The sequence below is a fragment of the Agelaius tricolor genome, unplaced genomic scaffold (assembly GCF_023055355.1).
Source record: "Agelaius tricolor isolate 1412-34295 unplaced genomic scaffold, bAgeTri1.0.p SCAF_37, whole genome shotgun sequence".
Classification (NCBI taxonomy): domain Eukaryota; kingdom Metazoa; phylum Chordata; class Aves; order Passeriformes; family Icteridae; genus Agelaius; species Agelaius tricolor.
Window position 1 is genome coordinate 4,153,914 of NW_027269297.1, and position 20,494 is coordinate 4,174,407.

A 20,494-nucleotide genomic window follows, 5' to 3' on the forward strand; every position below is an offset into this window, starting at 1 on the left:
CTGGGGGTGAGTGAGAAGGGATAAACCTCAGTATCTGCCTCCATCTCCTGCCAGAATCAACCTCTGCAGTGACCCAGTCCCAGCCCTGTTAGGGGAAGACACCACAGCTGACCTTCTGTGGTGTTCTTAGAGCCATGAAACACATCTGCTCCACTGCTGGGCATCAGAAATGTTTTATTGCATGAACACTCCTCCTGCTCCATAGGGCAGCCCAGACTTGCTGCTCTTCCCTGCCCACCTGGCAGCAAGAAATCTCAGGTCAGGACAGTTCAGCACTGGCAGCAGCACTGGAGCCCTCCGAACCGCAGCTACTCCTTCTCGATGCGAGCCAGGAGGTGGCTGAGCGTGGGCAGGACGTGCTCGGGGGGCACCTCGGGCCCCTCGGCCTGCCCGGCCGCCCGCAGCAGGAAGCTGTGCATGCCCGCGGCCCGGGCCGCCCGGTAATCCCGGCTGTAGTCATCGCCGATGTGAGCCGCCTGCTCGGGCCGGGCCCCGCCGAGCCGCAGCGCCTGCTCGAAGATCCTCCCGTCCGGCTTGGCGAAGCCCGCGGCCTCGGAGGTGAGCACGAACTCGAAGTGGTGCCGCAGGTTGCAGTGCGAGAGGATGGCTTCCAGCCGCCCGTCGAAGTTGGACACCACTCCCATGCGGAAGCCGAGCTGGCGGCACCGGCTCAGGGTCTCGGCGGCTCCCGGCAGCAGCTCCCAGGTGTTGGAGCTGCAGTAGTCGCGGTAAAGCTTCTCTGCCAGCTTCGTCAGGGCTGCCTCATCCTGCACGCCCGAGAGCCTGAAGCTCTGTTTGACAACGTCCAGCCACCATTGCCGGGAGCTGAGCCCCTGGCCGTGGCCGTAGTTGGGGAAGCGCCGGCTCTGGGCTCCGTACACTTCGCGGAAGGAGCGCCCCAGAGCCTCGGGCTGCACCTGCAGCCCCTGGGCCCGAGCCTCGGCCGCGTAGCTCTGGCCCACGGGCTGCCGCAGCCGCAGCAGCGTGTCCTTCACGTCCCACGTCAGCAGGCGCAGCCTGAGCATGGCCTCGGCAGCGCCCGGGGACACCGCCGAGCCCCGCGCTGCCACTCACATCCGAGGGCTGCGGGCACCCCGGCCTTTTGTCCGTCCCAGTACGAGCGTCGGTGTCCCTCCGGCGGGGCTCAGGGCCCCTCTGGGGTCAGCACGGAGACGCGGCAGGGAGGGCAAACCCTGCTCCGAGTGCCAGGGCAAAGTCTGCCAGGCCGGGGCAGTGACACTCCCCACGTGGGTGCCGCAGACGGGGCGAGCTGGGACACCGGGGCTGGATCCGGGCTGGGGGTCAGGGGCACGGCCGGGGTGTCGGGGGAGGGTGTCCGGGGCACAGCCGGGGTGTCGGGGGCGGGAGCACCGCTGGAGCGGGCTGGTGTCCCCGCGGGTCCCGTAGGTGCGGGGCGGTGCCGGCGCTCACCGGGCCGAGCTCCCGGTGCGCGGGGGCTGCGGGCTGGGGGGGCGCGCAGTGCCGGGGCCCACCTGCGCCGCTGCCCGGAAGGGCCACCCCTACTGGAGAACCCGCCCCTACCGGAATTCCCTCCCATCCCGGAGAACCCGCCCCTACCGGAATTCCCTCCCATCCCGGAGAACCCGCCCCGGCCGCAATGGCCGCGCTCACTGCCGGCCCGCCGCCTCCCGCAGCCAGCGCAGCAGCTGCGGTGTGAAGTAGGTGATGATGATGTCGGCCCCTGCGGAGAGACGAGACGCTGGAGCCAGCCCGGGGGCACACGGGGCATAGAGAGGGGGACACGGGGGTCGCAGCCTCACCTGCGCGCCTGAAGGCCGTGATCGCCTCCTGCACCGCCGCCTCCAGGCTGAAGGCGCCGGCCTGCGCCCCGTGCCACAGCATGGCGAACTCCCCCGAGACGTGGTACACAGCCAGCGGGTGCGTGGGGTGCTGCGGGAGCGGGTCAGTGCTGGGGACAGCCCAGCCTGCCCTCTGCACACCCCCGGTGCTCCAGCGCCCTCCCTGCACACAGAACCCACAGCCCCCAGCCAGAGCCCTCCCTGCCCCGCAGGGCCTCACCCGAGCCTTGACGTCCCTCACAAGATCCAGGTAGGGCATCCCCGGCTTCACCATCAGCGTGTCTGCGCCCTCCCGCACGTCCCGGTCCTGCCATGGCAGTGTGGGGACAAGAACAGCTCGTTTTTGCCCAGGAGTTTGGAGCCGTGGTGGTTTTCCCCAGGAGGGATCGCAGGAGGCTGTGAGCCCCTCATGGCAAAGGTGGCTGGGGAGAGCTGATGGCTTCGTGTCCCTGCACCTGACACCCGAGCCAAGCAGGGCATGGGGACAGCAACTGCACAGCTCCCAGTGCTCAGCCCTCGGGCACGCACTGGGACCAGCTCTGCCAGGCCTGGTGTTTCTTTGGCTCATGGAAGGGGAACACCATTGACCATTTGCCTCCCAAGCTCTTGCTCGCCCCAAGCCCTGTGGGGTGCGATCACCCAGGCCCTATGTGAGCGTGTCCCACCCCACAGGCATAACCCCACAGCCCATACTCACCCCACTGAGGAGGTCCCACCCCACAGCCCACAGTCACCCTACTGCGGGTGTCCCACTCCACAGCCCATATTCACTCCACTGAGGGTCCCACCCCACAGCCCATACTCATCCCACTGAGGGTGTCCCACCCCACAGCTGTACCCCCACAGCCCACAGTCACCCCACACTCACCACAGCACGCAGGGCCAGCCCGCGGGCGCCCGGGGGCAGCTGGTAACAGCGCCGGTCACCAAAGGCAGGCTTGGACAGCGCCGCGTCCCTGCAGAGGGGCAGAGGGTGAGGAACCCCTGCCTCCCACCTCGTACAGCTCCAGAAACACGAGGACAGGCCAGGACAAGCATCTGAGCCACTGAGCCAGAGCAAGGGGGCACTCCCAACACAGTTCAGCAACCCAGGGATTGCTCTGGGAGGTCCTACAGGCCCAGGCTGGCCCTGGGAGCTGTTTCAACACCCACTGCCCCCTCATGCCCAGAATTTGGGTAAAATTATGTCAGGCTCTTTTCCAAGGTCGATTCCTTGGGGATACCATGCCAGGGTCAGGCTGTTCTAGCAGCTGACTCAGCTGAGGCTTGTCCTTGATGTCACCCTATGGGGCAGCACTGACTGCTGATTCCTGACTGCTCCTGGAAGCTGTAGGCAGCTCCTTTTGCCTGCATTGCCACCAGCACCCGAGCAGGTGAAGGGTTGGGATGGAAGATCACCCTTCAGTGACCTTGCTGCCAGCCAGCCTCTTCTGGGCAAGTCCTTTTTGCATGAAGAAGTAGGAGTAGGGTGCTGAAAAGTGACCAGTGTGCCCCATGTGCAGCCCAGGCCCTGGGCAAGCCCCTTTCCCAAATAACTCCCTGGGAATGCACTCCCAGCCAGTCTGGCTCCAGCTGGGCACACCTGGCTGGGGGACAGACCCACCTGAAGGGGCCGTAGAAGCACGAAGCAAACTTGGCACTGTAGCTCATCACTGAGACCTGCAGGGCAGAGAGGGGCTGTGAGGGCTGGGAGCTCAGGCCCATGTCCCAGTGCTGGGACAGGAGAGATTCCCTCCCACAGCTTCACTCTCCCCCTGCCACACATCTGGCACCTCACCATGCCTGGGCATTCCCCCCCAGCCAAGGACATTCCCCTCCTGTGTGTGCCAGGCAGGGCAATGCCCGTGGCACCAAGGGGGCTTTGCCCTTCCTGCCCCTTGCCCTGTCCCGCTGTGCTGCAGCCTCCCATGGGGGTGGCTCATGCCTGTGGCACACACAGGCCCTGGCTCACCTTGTTGCCCAGGTCGTTGGAGATCAGTGCCTGCTTTATGGCTGCAATGCGCCCGTCCATCATGTCCGAGGGGGCCACGATGTGGCAGCCTGCAGGGACAGACAGCACAGGGGAGCACTCCCAGTTAGAGCCAGGCCCAGTCTGCTTTGGATCTGCCCAAAGCAGAGAGAGACAGCTCTGAGAGCCAGTCTGGGGTGTCACTGCCAGGGCTCCCCACCTGCTTTGGCATAAGCCAGTGCCACCTCGGCCAGGCGCTGGCAGCTGAGCTCATTCTGGATGGTGCCATCCTCACGCAGGATGCCTGTGAGACAAACCTGGGGTTACACAGCGGAAGGACAGCTCAGTCCCCGGGGCAGTGTGGCTCTGGGGACAAGCTGAGGAGATGCTCAGAGCAGCAGGGACGTGGATAAGGACCAGGAGCCTGCTGGGGACTGGACACAGCATGTGGGTGCTCCAGGGAAGGGAAGGCAGAGATGGGGAACACAGAGGGGTGCTCAGACTCAGGGGCCTGAGGGAGGGTCTGAACCACCTGTGCCTCCCACCCTGTGCTCAAAACCCAGGAGAGGTCACCCAGGCTCAACTGCAGCAGCACAGGGAATCCAAGTCTTGGAGCAGGAGCTGGCCAAACCCTCAGCAGAAAATGGCAAATCCCAGAGGCTCCCAGAGGCAGGAGAAGGCTCAGAGGCCCCTGCTCACCACAGTGCCCATGTGAGGTGTAAGGGCACAGGCAGACATCACAGGCAATCAGCAGCTCTGGGAAGGTGGAGTGGATCTTCCTGATGGCCTGGATAGCAGGAGTGCCCTCGGCATCAGCAGCACTGCCTCTCTCGTCCTGTGAGGACACAAACACCTCAGCATGCACAGCTGACACTTCCCACCGGCTCCTCTGTGGCAGCAGCTCTGCCCAGGAAGCGTTTCCTGAACTGTGGGACCCTGTAAGGCTGGATGGTGGGACCCCACTGAGGGAAAAGGATGATGGGCAGCTAGGGCAGGTTTTGGGGCCACCTGCAGAGCTCTGGGGACTTTCTGGGTGTCACTGCAATATCCTATCATATCACAGCAGAGACCCTGAACTGCTTCTGTTTGATCAGGAGACCCCCCCCAGCCCCCCATTGCTCTGACAGCCCTGTGGCTCTCCCAGCACCCCCACACCCATGCACTGACCTTGTGCACCTTGCTGGGCACCCCAAAGATGAGCACACACTTGAGGCCGTCTTTGACAAGGGGCTGCAGCATCCCCTCCAGCTTGTTCACTCCATACCTGCAGGGCAAAGGGCAGCAGCTGCCAGGCACACAGACCTGCCCTGTGGGGAGAGCTGCCCTGGGACTGGGATGCTGCTGCCCTGTGAGCAATCCAGCATCTCCAGGCAGTGGCTGGAGGTACAGGGGAGGTGTTGCCTGAACACTGGGAGGAACAATCTGAGCCCTTATCTGGGGCTCCAGGAGCGCTGTCTGCCCGCCAGGGACACTGCTCTGGAGAGATGGGCATACCCTGCCCTTGGATCCCTTATCTTGGTGTCCCTGGTGCAGCTCCAGCCCCTTTCCCATCACAGCTCCCCTGCCCAAAGCCCTGCTAACGTGCAGCAGATGCAGAGGGGAGCTGCCAGTCCAGTGGGATCCAGTACAGGACCAAAATCCACGTCCTTGCAGAGGTTTTCTGGCTGCTGCTGGAAACCCTGTTCAGTTCCAGCCTCCCTGTGTGCCCAGCCCACACAGCCTGGGAGTGCTGTGGGACAGAGCCAGCCCCTGGTGCTGTCCGTCCCAGTACTGACACTTTTCCAGCATTGCCTGCATGATTCCCTCCACTCCCTTAGTGGATGAACATTCCTACTTTGCCTAATGCTGGAGATCTCCAAAGCAGGAACCAGAGGGTTGGAAGCCTCCCCTGGCTCATGCTCAGGGCATAAATGAACCCTCCCCAGACAAAGGGCACAGCAATGACTGGGGGGCTGGATTCATACCTGGCTTGTCCAGGAAGGCTGGGAATTGGCTCCACGGCATCAGGGCTGTCACTGTGGGAGGAGGATGGGACAGAGACATGAGAAGGAAGCCTCTCTCCCAGACTTGTCCACAGGAGCTCTGCACCTATTTAGGAGCTCAGGGGGTACAGGGATGGGCCCAGGCAGACCCCCTGAGCCAGGTCCATCCCTGCCCCAAGAGCTGGGCTTACTCACGTGACAAAGATGGGGTAGATGAGGTTGGAGGCATCGAAGGCGGTGGCCGTGCACTGCCAGGAGCGCAGCACGGGGTGGAAGTAACCACTGTGGAGAACGGAGTCTGCCTGCATGGTGGGCTCTGCTCTCAGGGAAGGAGACTCTGAAACACCCAAACAAACAGAGGGGCCCTGGTGAGCTGCTGCTCTTGGCACACGTGAGGAGGGGCTGGGATCCAGGCAGCCCCTGCAGGACTGACCCTGTCCCATGCCAGGCCATGAGCTGCAGCCCAGGCAGCTCCACCTCACCTACCCTGGGCACCCTGGGGTGCTGCAGGACCCCCATCAGCAGTCACAGCACTGGCCTTCCCATTAACAGGGGTATCACTGACTCCTCCCCACAAACCTCCCAGTTCTGTGCATGAAACCCCCATTTCCAGCCACTGACAACCTCCCCCAGCAGAACCACATTTACCCTCTGCAGGTTCCTTTCCCTGAGCCCCAAGAGGGTCATTCTTCATTCATTTTACTTTTCCTTAGTGCTGAGAAATTGTGGTTTTGTATGGAGAGGATACAGAGCTGCTCTGTGTGATCTTTAAGGTCCCTTCCAACCCAAACCATTCCATGATTCTGTGTAGCACTACATATTTATGGCTGCAGTGTGACGGTGCAGTTACAGAAGAGGGGCACCTCCAGGGGCACCGGAGGAAAGAGGCACAGGACCATCCAGGGCTCTAAAGCTCTCACACAACTCTCACAGTGAATAACTCCAGTGGCTGCTTACTGCTGGAGTTGGCAAAACTGATTTCAGAGGTAACAAAACTCAGACATAAATCAATCATTAGCTATCTCATGGCTGAAGCTTCTTCTGTAGCAATGTTTTACTCTCTAGCAGATCTAGTAATAATTCTGTGATCAGCCCATTAAGAATTACATTTCCCTGAGTGCTCAATTCCCACCACCAGGCTGCTGGTGGATGTGATGGAAGGGGCCGTGGGAAGGGAGCTCTCCTGGGATGAGGTGTTTGGCTGCAGTGCAGAGCAGCAGCTGCATGACCCCAACAAGGGATTGTTTGTTCAGAGCAGCTCCAGGGACTGCTGGCTGCTCACACAGGGCCACATCCCCTGAATGCCCTGTGCAGAGGAGCTCGGGTGCCCTGGGAGACAAAGCAAAGTTCCTGCTGAAGAGTGTGGGGCTTTGGGAGCTGAGCCCGAGGGAGGTGGGCAGGAGCAGAGCTGAGATGGGATTCTGAAAGAGCAGGTGGATTCCTGTGAGTGTCCTGGGCAGGGCAGGGCTTCCCTAGGGAGATGGAGCAGCCTTGGTCCATCCCAGGAGAGATTCCCCAGGCAGGAAACCTCTCTGACCCCCAGCCTGCATCCAAACTCTCTCTGGAGAACAGAGTGGGATCAGAGTCCTCCCGGAGGCACAGCTCCAGCTCCCAGCACAGAATCCAGGGGACAAAGTTTTACACTGGCACCAGCCAGTGTAAAACTTTACACTTTACACCAGCCAGTAACAGAGCTGGGAGATGGCTCAGTTCTTCTGGAAAACCTTTAACATGAAGTGTTTCACCTATTTTACACACTCAAGACCCTTAAGATGTTCTAATATGGAGCCAAACTGTGTCAGAGCAGTCCAATGCACAGGACACTTGGAACAAAGGGGAATTGTGTTCAGTCCAGGGCTGGAATCGAGCCTCTCATACCCCAGGGAATTGCTTCTGCTTGGGGATGAGGAATGGCCCCTCGTGGTTAGAGGTTTACATGTATAAAAACCCCAATAAAAACATCAGGTGGTGCTCGTGGGGGATGCAGAGCAGCTGACAGGAACCTGGCAGCGTCATGGCATCCCTTGGCAAGCCATTTTTAGCCCTTGGAACGCTGCAGCCCCAGGCCTTGCTCCAGGGAAGGGGACAGCCCTCGGGTGAACCGGAGTTGGCAGCTCCAGCAGGCGCCTGGCTCCAGGCAGGGCTCCCGGCAATGGCAAACAAAGGGCTCAGTTAACAAAACCCACCTCGAGAATCCAAAAAATGCTTTAAACAGTTAATCCCACCCGAGGGAGGGGAGGGGGCCGGGTGGGACCAGAGGCACCTGACTGGATGGGACAGATAGAGGCCACAGCTCCCGAAACCGCGCTCTGGAGGAGGAGGAGACGGCACCGGCTGGGATTGCAGTGCCGAGATAAGAGCGGCACGGGTGGGTCCCGGGCTGTGGGCCGGGTCCTCCTTCCCAGCCCCACGTCCAGGACGAGCTGCTGCCCACGCAGGGCACCCGGCGGGACCGGGGGGGCACAGCCGGGGGCAGGAGGGCAGGGCCACGGGGACATTGCACCACCCTGGGCTGGGGCTGCCAGGGCAGAGCAAATTAACCTTTCCCCAACATTCCGGGCCCAAACCTGACTTTCTAAAGCTCTTTGCTCCGCGCACGCCGGAGGAGTTCAAGGACAGGTCGGCAGCAGAGCGGCTTCACCCTTGCTCCTTCCACTGGGGCCGGCCCAAAGCCGCAGCAGCCGAACCCGCAGCGGTGCCCAGCCCGTGCCCGCGGCACTGCCCGGGTGCCTCGCTGCTCTCGAGGGACGGGAAGCGCCTTCCCAACGGGAGAACCCGGCACACGCCGGCCCTCGGCACCGGCACCGGGCGGACAATGCTCGGCACGGCTGGAGGCAGAGCCGGCGCTGCTCCGGCTCCCGACAGCCCCCCACGAGCGGGGAGGGTTCGTTCCCTCGTCTCGCCTCATCTTGGCAGCAAGAGGTGTCCCAGCATTTCAGGACATACAAGCACACGTGGCCTCAGACGTGAGCACAATTATTTAGCTAAATCCCAGGGACATGCGGGCTCCCAAAATCCCAGCTGGGGACGGACCGGGGTGTTCTAGGAAAGTGGAACTCCCCAGGCAGACAACGGAGCTGTGGGTTAATTAACAGCCACTAACGAAGGCCAAGCTATTACAGGGTTAATTAAGAGCTACCTACGAAGGTCAAGCTGTTAGGGCAGGTTTCCCGCTCCAGGACGGGAATGGGGATGCTCAGGAGTCTGGAATTGCACCCCAGGACAAGCGGGAACTCAGGACCGACGCCAGCTCGCAGCATCACACGCTGCTCGGTGCGTCCCCCGCCGTTGCCACGGTTACCGAGCAAAAATGGAGCAAAAACGGAGCAAAACTGAGCAAAACCGAGCAAAACCCGGGCTGTCCTTCCTGCGTTACCCGCGGCTCCTCTTCCTGCCTGCACCCAAGCGCGGCCAGGCCCCGTCTCTGGAGTGATTCCCCGGCAGCCCTGCAAGGGGCTGAGGTCGGGGAGCGGAGGAGGGGCGGACGCTCCGGCCCCAGCTCCGGTGCCCGCTCCCAGCCCCGCTCCCGGTCCGGTTCCCGGTCCCGGTCCCGGCACTCACCGATCAGCGCGTCCGCTCCGGCCGTGCGACAGTGTCCTCGATTTGCATAACCACGCCCACAATCAGCATAGCCCCGCCCCCGCGGAGGGGCTGGCGGGAAGTGTCGCTCGCGGCGGAGCGCGGGAAAGGCGGCGCGGAGAGACGGGGGCGGTGGCGGAGCCGGGATTTGGGGTCTGCGGCAGGGATGGGCCCGGGGGGGGACACGGGGCACGGCCTCGGGGTGCTGCGAGGGCAGCTCTGGGTGCTGGGGCCAAGCAATCCAGTCCCGGAGTGCTGCAGGGGCACTCAGAGCCAGGTTTTGGGGTTCTGGGGGGCGTGGAGCAGGGCTTTTGGGATGATGGGGGGCAGAAGGCAGGTTTTAGGGGTTCATGGGGGCTGGAGCAAAGCTCTGGGGTCGTGCAGGACCCAGAGCCAGGTTTTGAGTGCTGAGGGGGAAATGGAGCAGGGTTTTGGGGGGCTGGAGGTCTATGCAGTCCAGTTCTAGGGTGCTGTGGGAGGACCTGGAGCCAGGTTTTAGGATTCTGGAGTGGCTGGGACAGGGCACTGGGCTGCTGTGAGGGTTTGGTCTAAGGAGCATGGCTGAGAGGCTGTGGTGGTGTGGAGCAGGGTTTGGGGTGCTGCAGAGGCACCTGGAGCAGGGTTTGGGGTGCTGGGGGAAACCCAGACCCCTGCCTTGGTCCCTCAGAGCAGGGGAGATGCCAGGATCAGGTTTAGTGCAGGAATTCTGCAGCTCCCCCACCAAAGCATCATTCCCTGGCTCGCTCCAGTGCAGAAACCCTGGATTCAGATCCTGGATCTTCCCCCCCAGCCTGGAACCTCCCTGGGGCGAGTTGACAGCTCCTTCCCCCAGCAAATATCCGTGACCTGGAAATCCCCTCCTTCTTTCCACAGTCCCTCCCTCCTCTCACACTGAGGCCGGGCTGCAGCAGCCTTCATCCTCCCCTCATCCTCCTCCATGCCAGCTGCTCCAGAAACCATTTTCCAGAGCATTTCCTGCTCCCATCCCACTTATGCAACCACAACCTGCTCATTTTATAACTGACCAAAATACGAGACTCCCATTTCTGTAAAAAAAAAAAAAAAAAAAAAAAAAAAAAATCTGGCTTTTATTTAGATCTCATTCCCTTCCAGAATATGCACCCCAGATATGTGCTGAAGAGAAAAAAAAAGAGAGGAAAAGAGCTGGAAGGTGGGTGTTGATCAGAAATGTGAGGAACACATCATCAGCTCAGGCTTTCCACAGCCTGACTGAATGCCAGCAGAAACTAGACAGCAGAAAATCGGTGTTGGTTCAGTTCTTTTCAGAAGCTGGGCTTGTGTGCGTGTGAAAATCCAGGAGCCAGAAAAGCAGGAAGGCAGAGTGGTTCTTGTGGGCAGCTGCCACCATTTTTTGGTGGAAAGGATCCAGGATTCCTCACAAGTGCTATTTTAAAACTGCACATCATCAAAACCTGGGGGTTTTAAATGTATCTAAAACTTTCTGAGGGAGAAAGGCATTAGAACTACGAGTTCAAGTGGAAAAGCACAAACCTACACTAGCACAAGGGATACCAAGAGCTTCTCTCAACCCTTCCTTCTTGCAGGAGCCTTTTGTGAAACCACATGGGCCCCCTGGGTGGGCAGACCCTGCCCTGCTGCCCTCCCAGAGGCATCCATGGGATGACCAGCGAAGGCTACAGAGGGACCTGGATGGAATTAGCCCATCCCCATTGGGAAAAGGGGAAAAGACAACCACAATTCACCACTCTGTTCTAGCACATTTCAGCTTGCTGCTGCTGAGACCACCAGACCCCGGTGTGACACTGACCTGTCACCCCCAGCACTGCACAAAGCCACCTGTTTTCAGCCCTGCTCCTCATCTGAGCCCTCCTTGTGCTCCAGATTTTGAATCAGTCTCCTCTTTGTCTCTCAAAGACACTGTCAGTGTACAGTTTACCCCGTCAGCACTGTGTGTTTTTCAGATTTGGGTTAGTTTGGGTGAGTCAGTGAGTGAACTCATGGTCCCTGTAGAGTCACCCTGTGCTGCTGCTGAGGCTGGAGGACACAGTGTCACTCACAGTACAACAGGGAGAGAAGGCACAGCCAGGATGCAAGGAAACAAAGGGAAAAAAACAACTCAACTGGATCAAAAGCTTCAATGTGCAGCTCCCAAGCCTCTGGACATCATCAGCTACATCCTACACCCCAGAAGTGACCTGTGAATGGATTCAGCCCCTCATCTTCAAGAGTCTCATGTTCTCCTGGCCAGTTTCTGCACTGAGCACCCACCAGTGCTTTTTTCCTCTCCTTCAGAGCCAGCCCAGCATCAAAAGCCCAGGAAGTGCCTGCCCAGAGCCTGGGGAGGGTCAAAGCCCTCCAGGCACAGGGAGGAGCCACCCTGCCACAGAAAAGCTTCAGCACAGTCCTTTATGTACAAATAACAAAAGGGATAGGCCACAGAGGGGCAGTACAATGCTCTAATGGATACCCGAGGGCATGCAGCAAGGTCGATTTACAGCATTTACATCCCTCTGAGCACACCCCAGCCCCTGCCCACGGGCCAGCTCAGTTGTCCACCTCTTCCTCATCGTTTTGTTCTTCCTCCTCCATCCTTTCATCATCGTCATCATTGTCCTCCTCTCGGCTCTTATCTTGCTCCTCCGAGTCTGCCTTCTTGTCTTTATCTTTCCTGGCCTCTTTCTTTCCTTTCTGCTCCCGCCTGTAAACTGGAGGAGAGGAACAGTGAGGCCTTGGCTCTGGCACAGACAGGTCAGTGGCTGAGGTCCAACATCCACTTGCTCTCCTGGCTTTGGAGGGGAGCAGGGAACTCAGAGCACAACTCACCCTACGAGCTGAGCTGTGCTGAGCAGCTCCATAGGAAATCAGGTTAAATTTCAGCAGAAAAATGCTGAAAAGGATGCAGGAGGTCACATTTACAGGCAGCACCTACGGCTTTCCTTAGATAACATAATAGGGGAGTGAGAGCAGATGAGACTTTCTCAATCCTCATCAGTTGTGCAATAATGTTATCCCAGTCCCGTTAAGGTGCACATTAGTTACTCCCCAGGCAAACTGCAGAGTAGGATGCTGGGCAAAGAGAAGAGAAACAAGACAGGCAATAAGTGTTGCTTGTCCAGGTTGGAGGAAAGCAGGACTCAGTGCCTCTCAGAGTCCCTGGACACCCACAGAGCACGGTACCTTCCAGGGATTCCTTCAGAGGGGCCACGAATCTCTGGAACTCCATCTCCTCCATGGCAGAGAGCACGTCCCCAGCATTCAGGGTTTTCCTCTTCCCCTTCATGGCAAAGTTATTTGCACTAGGCAGAACCAAAATGAGAGGTAATTGGGAACTGTTAGCAATTCCATCTTTAATAAAGTCATAAGCAACTTTAAAAAGCCATCCCCTAAACATTTAGGGGTTTTTTTATCATTTACTAAAGGAGGTTTGAGACATTTTTGTTTACACTGACTGTCTGTGCTTTCCCACAGTGTTAGTTTCTGCTTGCACAGACCTTTTCTATGAGCAGGAGAAAGCCTGAACCTTGGCTGTGACAGTTCCACACAGCCCTAGTAGCACCTGACACTAGAGAAGTGACTGCCTGCAGAGAATATGCCGAGCCACCCCAAAATGTGACTGTGTCCTCTGTGACAGCTCTTGCCCTAACACAGCTTCATGATGAAGAGCTTGACAGTGAGTCAAGTGCCCCTGCCTTTGCCAGGAAGGCTGTGCAGCCACGCTCTAAGGTTAATGGCAGTTTGGGACTCCTCTTTTTGGGGTGTGGCTGTGTCCAGAGCCCAGCTACCTTCCCATGGGCTGCTCTGATCAGCCCAAGCCCACCTGTTGCAGCCTGGCAGACTGGTTTATTTATATAAACAGGCAATACAGAAAACCAACACTGGGAAAGAGTCCCTAGGCCAGCAGAGATGAATTATCAATCAAGTGCCCCAGTGACTGCTGCACCAAGTCCTTACCATGAGGTTGCATACAGCACAAACACACTCGCTGCTCGGGAGATCGCGCTCCGGGCTTCTTTGGAAATATTGACTCCATCAGGAAGCTGAAAAACAAATACAACTTTTATCAGCAGCTGCTAAAAACGACTTAAACTCACATAATTCAAGTGTCAGCATGTTAAGGCACTCAGAGGGCTCAGAAGAACTGGGAACTGCTCTGGGGTTGCTGTCACAGGAGCTCTGCTCCCACTGGAAGCCCAGGGCAGTAGGAATGTGTCCCCCAAAGGCAGAGCTGAGCAGAACCCAGTGACTGGAATGTGGGGTCTGGCCACCGTCTGCAGGTAACTCATCCTGTGACTGCCCAGCTCCTGACATACCTGCCAGGCCCAGACCCACCCAGCAACACCTCACAGCTCCAAACTAAACTAACCACTGGGAATTATTCTGGATTTTTATACAGACATGGACTTGTGTGCTGAAGTTTTGGGGGGGCCTGGTTCACACAGTGCCACCGCGGGAGCTGCGCTGCTGTGGAGCTGCACCGGTGCAGCTGCATCCCCTGGGACGCTGCAGTGAGGGGGCCGCAGCCCCGGTGCCCGAGGGGGACAGCCCAGGGCAGAGCCCCGCGGGCGGGGACACAGCACGGGCCGGGGCCGGGGCCGCCCGGGGCCGGGATCTCCCGGGGCTCCGCTGGATCTCCGCGGGGCCCGGCACCCACCGCCTCCTTGATGATGCGGGTGATGACGGCGTTGGGCAGGTTCAGGTCCTCCGGTCTCTCCGCCATCCTGGGCCTCCTGCAAGGCAAACACGGCGTCAGGGGCGCGGGGATGGGCGGGATCCCGGCGGGACACGGCAGGAGTCCCTCAGAACAGGGGGATCGCGGTGGGACACGGCGGGGTCCCCTCAGGACAGGGGGATCCCCTCAGGACACGGCGATCCCCGCCCGGCCCGGCCGTACCCAGCCCGCGCTCCGCCGCCGCCCCGCCCGCTCCCGGCGCGCACCGCGGCCCTGCCCACACGGCGGGAAATGGCGGCGGCGCCTGAGGGGCGGCAACAGGAGTGGGAAGGGAAAGGAAAGGAAAGGAAAAGCAAAAGCAAAAGAAGGAGAGGGAGAAAGACAAGGAGGAGAGGCAGGCATAGGAACAGGATAAGGGCAGGGATAGGGACAGACATAGCTAAAGGTGTAGGGACAAGTGTAGGTGTAAGGCCAGGTGAGGGGACAGAGACAGGTGCAGGGACAAGTTCAGGTGATGGTGCAGGGACAGGTGCAGGTGAAAGGACAGGTTCAGGTGCGGGGACAGGCTCAGGTGTAGGTGAAGGGACAAGGACAGGTTCAGGTGTAGGTAAAGGGACAAGGACAGGTTCAGGTGCAGGGACAGGCTCAGGTGGTCACACTGCTGTCACTGGGGGTTGCTGAGGGGCTGTCAGGGCTGAGAGCAGGGCCAGGCACAGGCACAGCCTGGGAGGGGGAGCTGGTGCGGCCCTGGGACAGAGCTGGTGCTTGTGGAATTGTTCCCAAGGTCCCCCAAAGTCCTTGGGATCAGTAAGGCTCCCTCTAAGGCTGTGTGACACTGTTAGTAACTTACTGTTAGTAAGGCATTACTGTATCCTCAGCCAAGAATGTGTGGCTGACAAAGCTCCATCCTCTGCATGGACACAGATACAAAACTTTTCCACTTATTTATGCATTTTTAGAAAACAAATTAGCATTCATTGGCTCTAGGTTACATAATTCTCTTCATTACTTACCGTTCTATCTGCTCTTGGTGGTTAATTTCTCACTCTTCACGCTAATCTGGTCCATATACTTTATTACTTTTATGATCTTTTTCTCAGTCAGGGAATCTCCAGCTTTCCAGGCCTTAATCTCCTCTGCATTTTCTGCTTGCTTCAACACCCTTGAAGGGTCATAAATTTAAGATCCCAGATGTCCAATCTCCAACTCCCTTTGCCTTTGTTTATTGAAGCTTGGCAGGGTTACTTTTAGCAAATGAGGTTTTGGTTATTTAGTGATCAAAGTAATTGTAAGAGCATGTGAAGAAACTTAAATAGTGCTAGCTGAAAGTGAGCACTGATTGCAATTAATTAAAACAATTAATTAGGAAAGTTACATAATTTCCAAAAGAAATAACAGCTATTTTACCCCACAGCAGTGTCTGGCCTCTTCCCTTGTTGCTGTGTGAGCTCCTCCATCCCTGCCCCACTGACCCCATGCCTGCCTAAACCCTGTAATTCCACGGGACTTCATCCCTATTGATAACCTGACCTGGTAATTAAATTAAATTAGAGCTCAGAGTGCAAGAAAGCAGATTAATAAGGTGCTGTGTTGGGGTGATAGTTGAAATTGTGAGCAGTGATTGACAGCAGAGCTCTTTTCCATGGAAAATGGGAATTTCCTGTTATCAAGGCCAGCGTTTCTGTTGCAGGGAGAGTTGACAGAAGCTTGTGAGCCCAGGTGAAGGTCACAGTGGTGGACATAAGGCTGTGCTGTGGAAGCACACACTGAGCACACCTGGGCCAGGCCTGTGTGAGCCCCTGTTCCGGTTCCACTGGATTAATGAACTCCCTCCCTGCTGTACAAACTGTGTCAGTTTTGGTTTTAGCTCCTTTCCATGTGCTCTGTTGTCAACCCTGACTGCTGGGTGTCCCTGGGCAGGTGTGGCAGTGCTGGCACTGGGGAGGGACATTCACAGGGGGCAGATTGGCTGTGACAGTGACTGTGGCACACTGAGCTGCTGTGACAGTGACCATGGCAGACTCAGATCCTGCACAGGGGTTTTGTATTTGTTGGGAATGCCCCAATGAAGGCAGGAATGATGCATCTGACTCCATGTTCTCAGAAGGCTAATTTATTACTTTATAATACTATATTACATTAAAGAACATATTCAATATAATATATTTTAAATATAATATATTAATATAATTATATATCAATTATATAATATGTAATACTATATTATATTAAAGAATATACTATATTATATTAAAGAATACTAACTATACTAAAGAATACAGAAAGGGTACTTACTGAATGCTAAAAAGATAATAATGAAAACTCCTGACTCTCTCCAGAGTCCTGACACAGCTTGGCCCTGATTGGCCAAAGAGTGAAAACAACTCCCAGCAGAATGCAATGGAACAATCACCTGTGGGTGAACAATCTCCAAACACATTCCACATCAGCACAGCACAGGAGAAGCAAATGAGATGAGAATTGTTTTCCTTTTCTCTGAGGCTTCTCAGCTTCCCAGGAGAAAAATCCTGGACAAAGGAATTTTTTCAGAGAATGTGAATGCCACACAGGGGGTGGCTCAAAGCTGTTGGAGCCCTTGGGAGCCACTGCTGCTCATTTTGGTTTCTGTTTTTTAGACCATGAGTTGTTTTTGTCCATGAACCGAGGACCAAGTGAGGTGGTGGTGTGGGACTGCCTGGGGAAAGGGTGGGATGGAGCAGAGCCAGGAATGGGGCTGCCCAAATCCAGGGGTTCAGCCCAAAGCTGCCCCATTCATCCAGATCTGTGTGTCCTCTGGACACAGCAGCCTCTCCTCCCTGGTCCCTGGTGTGAGTCTCTATATGTTTTTAATGACAATGTCTGGAGGTTGGTACAATGAATCCCAGGAAGGGACATTAAAGCCCATTCTGTGTCAGGGACACCTCCCACTGTCCCAGGCTGCTCCAAGCCCAGTCCAGCCTGGCCTGGGACACTTCCAGGGATCCAGGGGCAGCCATCCTGGCCTTACATCCAGTAGGTCCAGAGCCTTTGTATTAAATCAGCTTTCTAGTCTTGTTTCACTGTCATGTGTAAAACACAGAAGATGTTGAGCATGCAATGCTCAAGTTTACTGCTGTGAGTCACATTTTACACTGGAACAAAAAAGTTGTTGCATGTAGCACAGGTATAAATACAGTGACAGAGGAGCAGCAGCTCAGCTCAGCCTGAGTGGGAAAGCACAACCATGGGACAATATTGTCCTTCTGTACCTCAGGGAAAGGCTATAACAGATTTAGATTTAAATGCTTTGAATTAGATATTAAGAAAACACCCTGGGAGGGTGGGCAGGCCCTGGCACAGGGTGCCCAGAGCAGCTGGGGCTGCCCCTGGATCCCTGGCAGTGCCCAAGGCCAGGCTGGACAGGGCTTGGAGCAGCCTGGGACAGTGGGAGGTGTCCCTGCCATGGCTGGGGTGGAATGAGAGGATCTTTAAGGTCTCTTCCATGTTCTGTGGATTCTGTTCAATGACTCTGCACTGATGTCAGGAGATGAACACTGGGAGTTTTAAGCCTGCAGTGAGGGTGGTCACTCTTAGCCTGCTTGTTTTTCACAAAATTGCACAAAAATGTGACATTTATGGTTTAGCTGCAGGCACAGAGCTTACCCAGGAGTGTTTGTATTCCTCAGAACCCACTGTTAGTACAGAGGGGCTTGAATCTCACTTGACTTCTGTGAAAATGACACTTCAGTATCATCATGGCCAAAGAAAAAAATATTAATACAAAAATACAGATTATTCCAATGTAGAACAGTCATTGTGGAGCATCTGTATTGTTTCCAGCACTCCTGAAGCCTGTTTGGATGGGTGCCATCCAAGCCCTGTAAATAAGAGGCTGTAACACTATGTTGAATAAGATGCAGTAACAGATTCTCTTCTAGAATCAGGGATGAGGTGTGCCAGGACGTGGTGCACAGGAGAGTTCTGAAGAGCAAACCCTTCCCTCTGGGCTCTCCCTGGCTCTGCTCAGAATGTTTTGGGGCTGCAGGATTAACTGTGAGGGCTTGAGCCTGAGAAGCGTTCAGTGCGTTCCTGTCCCCTGAGTCACTTCACACCTCTGCCCTCATTAGTGATGAACGGACCCGCCCGGCTCGGGTGACTCAGGGGGACACGGCAGAGCTCGGGAGGCACAACAAACAGCAGGAGACACAGGGGTCACAAGGCAGGGACACGGGGACACATCCCAAACTGGTGTTGGATGAAGGAAGAGACACAGGGACTCATCCCAAAAGTGGTGTGGATGAAGGCAGGGACACGGGGACACATCCCAAACTGGTGTTGGATGAAGTCAGAGACAGGGATTCATCCCAAACTGGTGTTGGATGATGCAGGGACATAGGAACTCATCCCAAACTGGTGTTGGATGAAGGAAGAGACAGGGATTCATCCCAAACTGGTGTTGGATGATGCAGGGACATAGGGACACATCCCAAACTGGTGTTGGATGAAGGAAGAGACAGGGATTCATCCCAAACTGGTGTTGGATGATGCAGGGACATAGGGACACATCCCAAACTGGTGTTGGATGAAGGCAGGGACACAGGGACTCATCCCAAACTGGTGTTGGATGATGCAGGGACACAGGGACACATCCCAAACTGGTGTTGGATGAAGGAAGAGACAGGGATTCATCCCAAACTGGTGTTGGATGATGCAGGGACATAGGGACTCATCCCAAACTGGTGTTGGATGACACAGGGACTCATTCCAAAAGTGGTGTGGATGAAGGCAGGGACCCAGGGACTCATCCCAAACTGGTGTTGGATGAAGGCAGGGACACATTTCAAACTGGTGTTGGATGAAGGCAGGGACACAGGGACTCATCCCAAACTGGTGTTGGATGATGCAGGGACACATCCCAAACTGGTGTTGGATGGTTTGCACTTACCAATTTAAATTTCCTTGGGAGACTGTCTATGACTGCTCTGTTTTGTAAATTCATTTTCCTTTTGGCTGTGGAAGAAGAATGAATGTGAAGCACTTGGCAGTATCCTTTTTTAAAGGAAATAAGATTTTACTTGGTCATTATAATCTCTAAATGTTTAAGTGCATCAGGGCTCTAACTGAGAGCTGGTGCCTGGAATGATTCCATTTTTCCTTCCCCTAAAGACAGGCCAGGCACTGCAGGCAGGAGCCTGGTCCCCAGAGGATGGAGCTGTCCCTCAGAGGTGTCACTCACACACTTCTCTTCCTACCTCAGGCCCTCTAAGTTTAGCTCACCTCTGATGAAGGCCTCCGAGTGCAGCACTTTTCAAAATATCTTCCTGGCATTCTTTTTTTAGCCATAAACTAATTCAGCAGTTTCAACTGTCAGAAAAGTGCCAGCCTAAAATTCTGCTGATTGAGTGGCCCTTCCTATGTGACCTAAGCCAGAGACTTGGACAAATGCTGTGTTCCAGGTCAGGAGCTATTTTCAGCTGCGTGGATGGACTATTGCATTAACTGTAACTTTGTTACTCCCTTTGGAAAGTGCTTTGGGAAGGGAAGCTGTAGGGTGACCTCTGTGTCACCTCTGGTGGTGTTCACTCGGGTTTGTGGCACCATGAATCTCGCTCCTGTTTGTGCCCTGCTCCAGCCAGGGCTCTGCAGCAGGGTCAGACACCTGTGCTCTCACCTGCACAGATCCCCCTGGTGCTCTGCAGTAAGGTGGGGACAGTGAGTGCTCCCAGGGAAGGGAATGCCTTCCTGGTTCTGAGTAATGGGATCATGCTTAAACTATATGGGCAATAATCAGCCTGTGCTCAGCTAATTGATCTAGAATAACAATTAATCCACAGAGTGGCTTAAAGGTGCCCCAGTAAGGTGGGCTAATGGTATAGTGTGCCACTACACAAATGGGATCCAGCTCCTCCTATGTCTGCCAAATTTACATCAAAGTTGACCCTACAGGAGGTGAATTGAAAATGGTTTGGGGCTGGGCAACTATTTTGGAAAATGTCTCATGCCTGCTCTGTTGTGTTCTCCCCTGGGCATCACCTTCTGACATGAAACAGGAGCTTTGTCTGACCCAATGGCTCTGCTTTTATTTTCTTCAATATTCTTAAATATGCTTTCTCCTTAAATATTCTTGTGAAGATTCCTCACTGAGAGGGTGGTGGTCACTGGCACAATCTCCCTGGGGAAGTGGTCATGGCACCAAGGCTGCCAGAGCTCCAGGAACATCTGGAGGATGTGATTAGTGACAGGGTTTAATTCTAGTCCTGCAAGGGAGTGGGGCTTGATGATCCCTCTGGGTCCCCTGTGGCTGGAGAGACTCTGTGCCTGTTCCCATGCTTGGGCTGAAGGGGAGAGTCAGGGTCAGAGTTCTGGGGGAAGAAATGAGGCAGCTGCCCTTGGAGCAGCAGCTTCACTCTAACGCCAGCTGAATTGAACATAAAAATGTCAGAGAATCTTGGTTTACTCTGTCCAGCCTGGGAATGGGGATGACAAAGGTGATCCAGATGACAAAGGAGATCTCTGTCAAGAAAAAGGCAACTTT

The 20,494-nt window shown here is 56.1% G+C and overlaps 3 protein-coding genes across 3 annotated transcripts; all 3 read right to left on the minus strand.

Annotated features, from left to right (window-relative positions):
* Nucleotides 1-157: 157 nt before the first annotated feature.
* On the minus strand, nucleotides 158-1,025 carry HDHD3 (haloacid dehalogenase like hydrolase domain containing 3). The gene has a single exon (XM_071453646.1). The coding sequence runs from the start codon at nucleotides 1,023-1,025 to the stop codon at nucleotides 309-311; it is 717 nt and encodes a 238-aa protein (XP_071309747.1). The 3' UTR covers nucleotides 158-308.
* A 545-nt stretch (nucleotides 1,026-1,570) lies between these two features.
* Nucleotides 1,571-9,444, minus strand: ALAD (aminolevulinate dehydratase). The gene is made up of 12 exons (XM_071453645.1): nucleotides 9,312-9,444; nucleotides 5,946-6,087; nucleotides 5,733-5,783; nucleotides 4,936-5,032; nucleotides 4,468-4,603; nucleotides 3,989-4,072; nucleotides 3,772-3,860; nucleotides 3,424-3,479; nucleotides 2,689-2,776; nucleotides 2,041-2,127; nucleotides 1,782-1,911; nucleotides 1,571-1,702 (listed from the first exon to the last, which is right to left on the minus strand). The coding sequence occupies exons 2-12, from the start codon at nucleotides 6,056-6,058 to the stop codon at nucleotides 1,629-1,631; spliced, it is 1,005 nt and encodes a 334-aa protein (XP_071309746.1). The 5' UTR covers nucleotides 6,059-6,087; nucleotides 9,312-9,444; the 3' UTR covers nucleotides 1,571-1,628.
* A 2,254-nt stretch (nucleotides 9,445-11,698) lies between these two features.
* Nucleotides 11,699-14,309, minus strand: POLE3 (DNA polymerase epsilon 3, accessory subunit). Its single transcript, XM_071453654.1, has 5 exons — nucleotides 14,203-14,309; nucleotides 13,963-14,038; nucleotides 13,263-13,348; nucleotides 12,489-12,607; nucleotides 11,699-12,016 (listed from the first exon to the last, which is right to left on the minus strand). Exons 2-5 carry the CDS (start codon nucleotides 14,026-14,028, stop codon nucleotides 11,856-11,858), a joined length of 432 nt encoding a protein of 143 aa, XP_071309755.1. The 5' UTR covers nucleotides 14,029-14,038; nucleotides 14,203-14,309; the 3' UTR covers nucleotides 11,699-11,855.
* Between the last annotated feature and the right edge of the window lie 6,185 nt (nucleotides 14,310-20,494).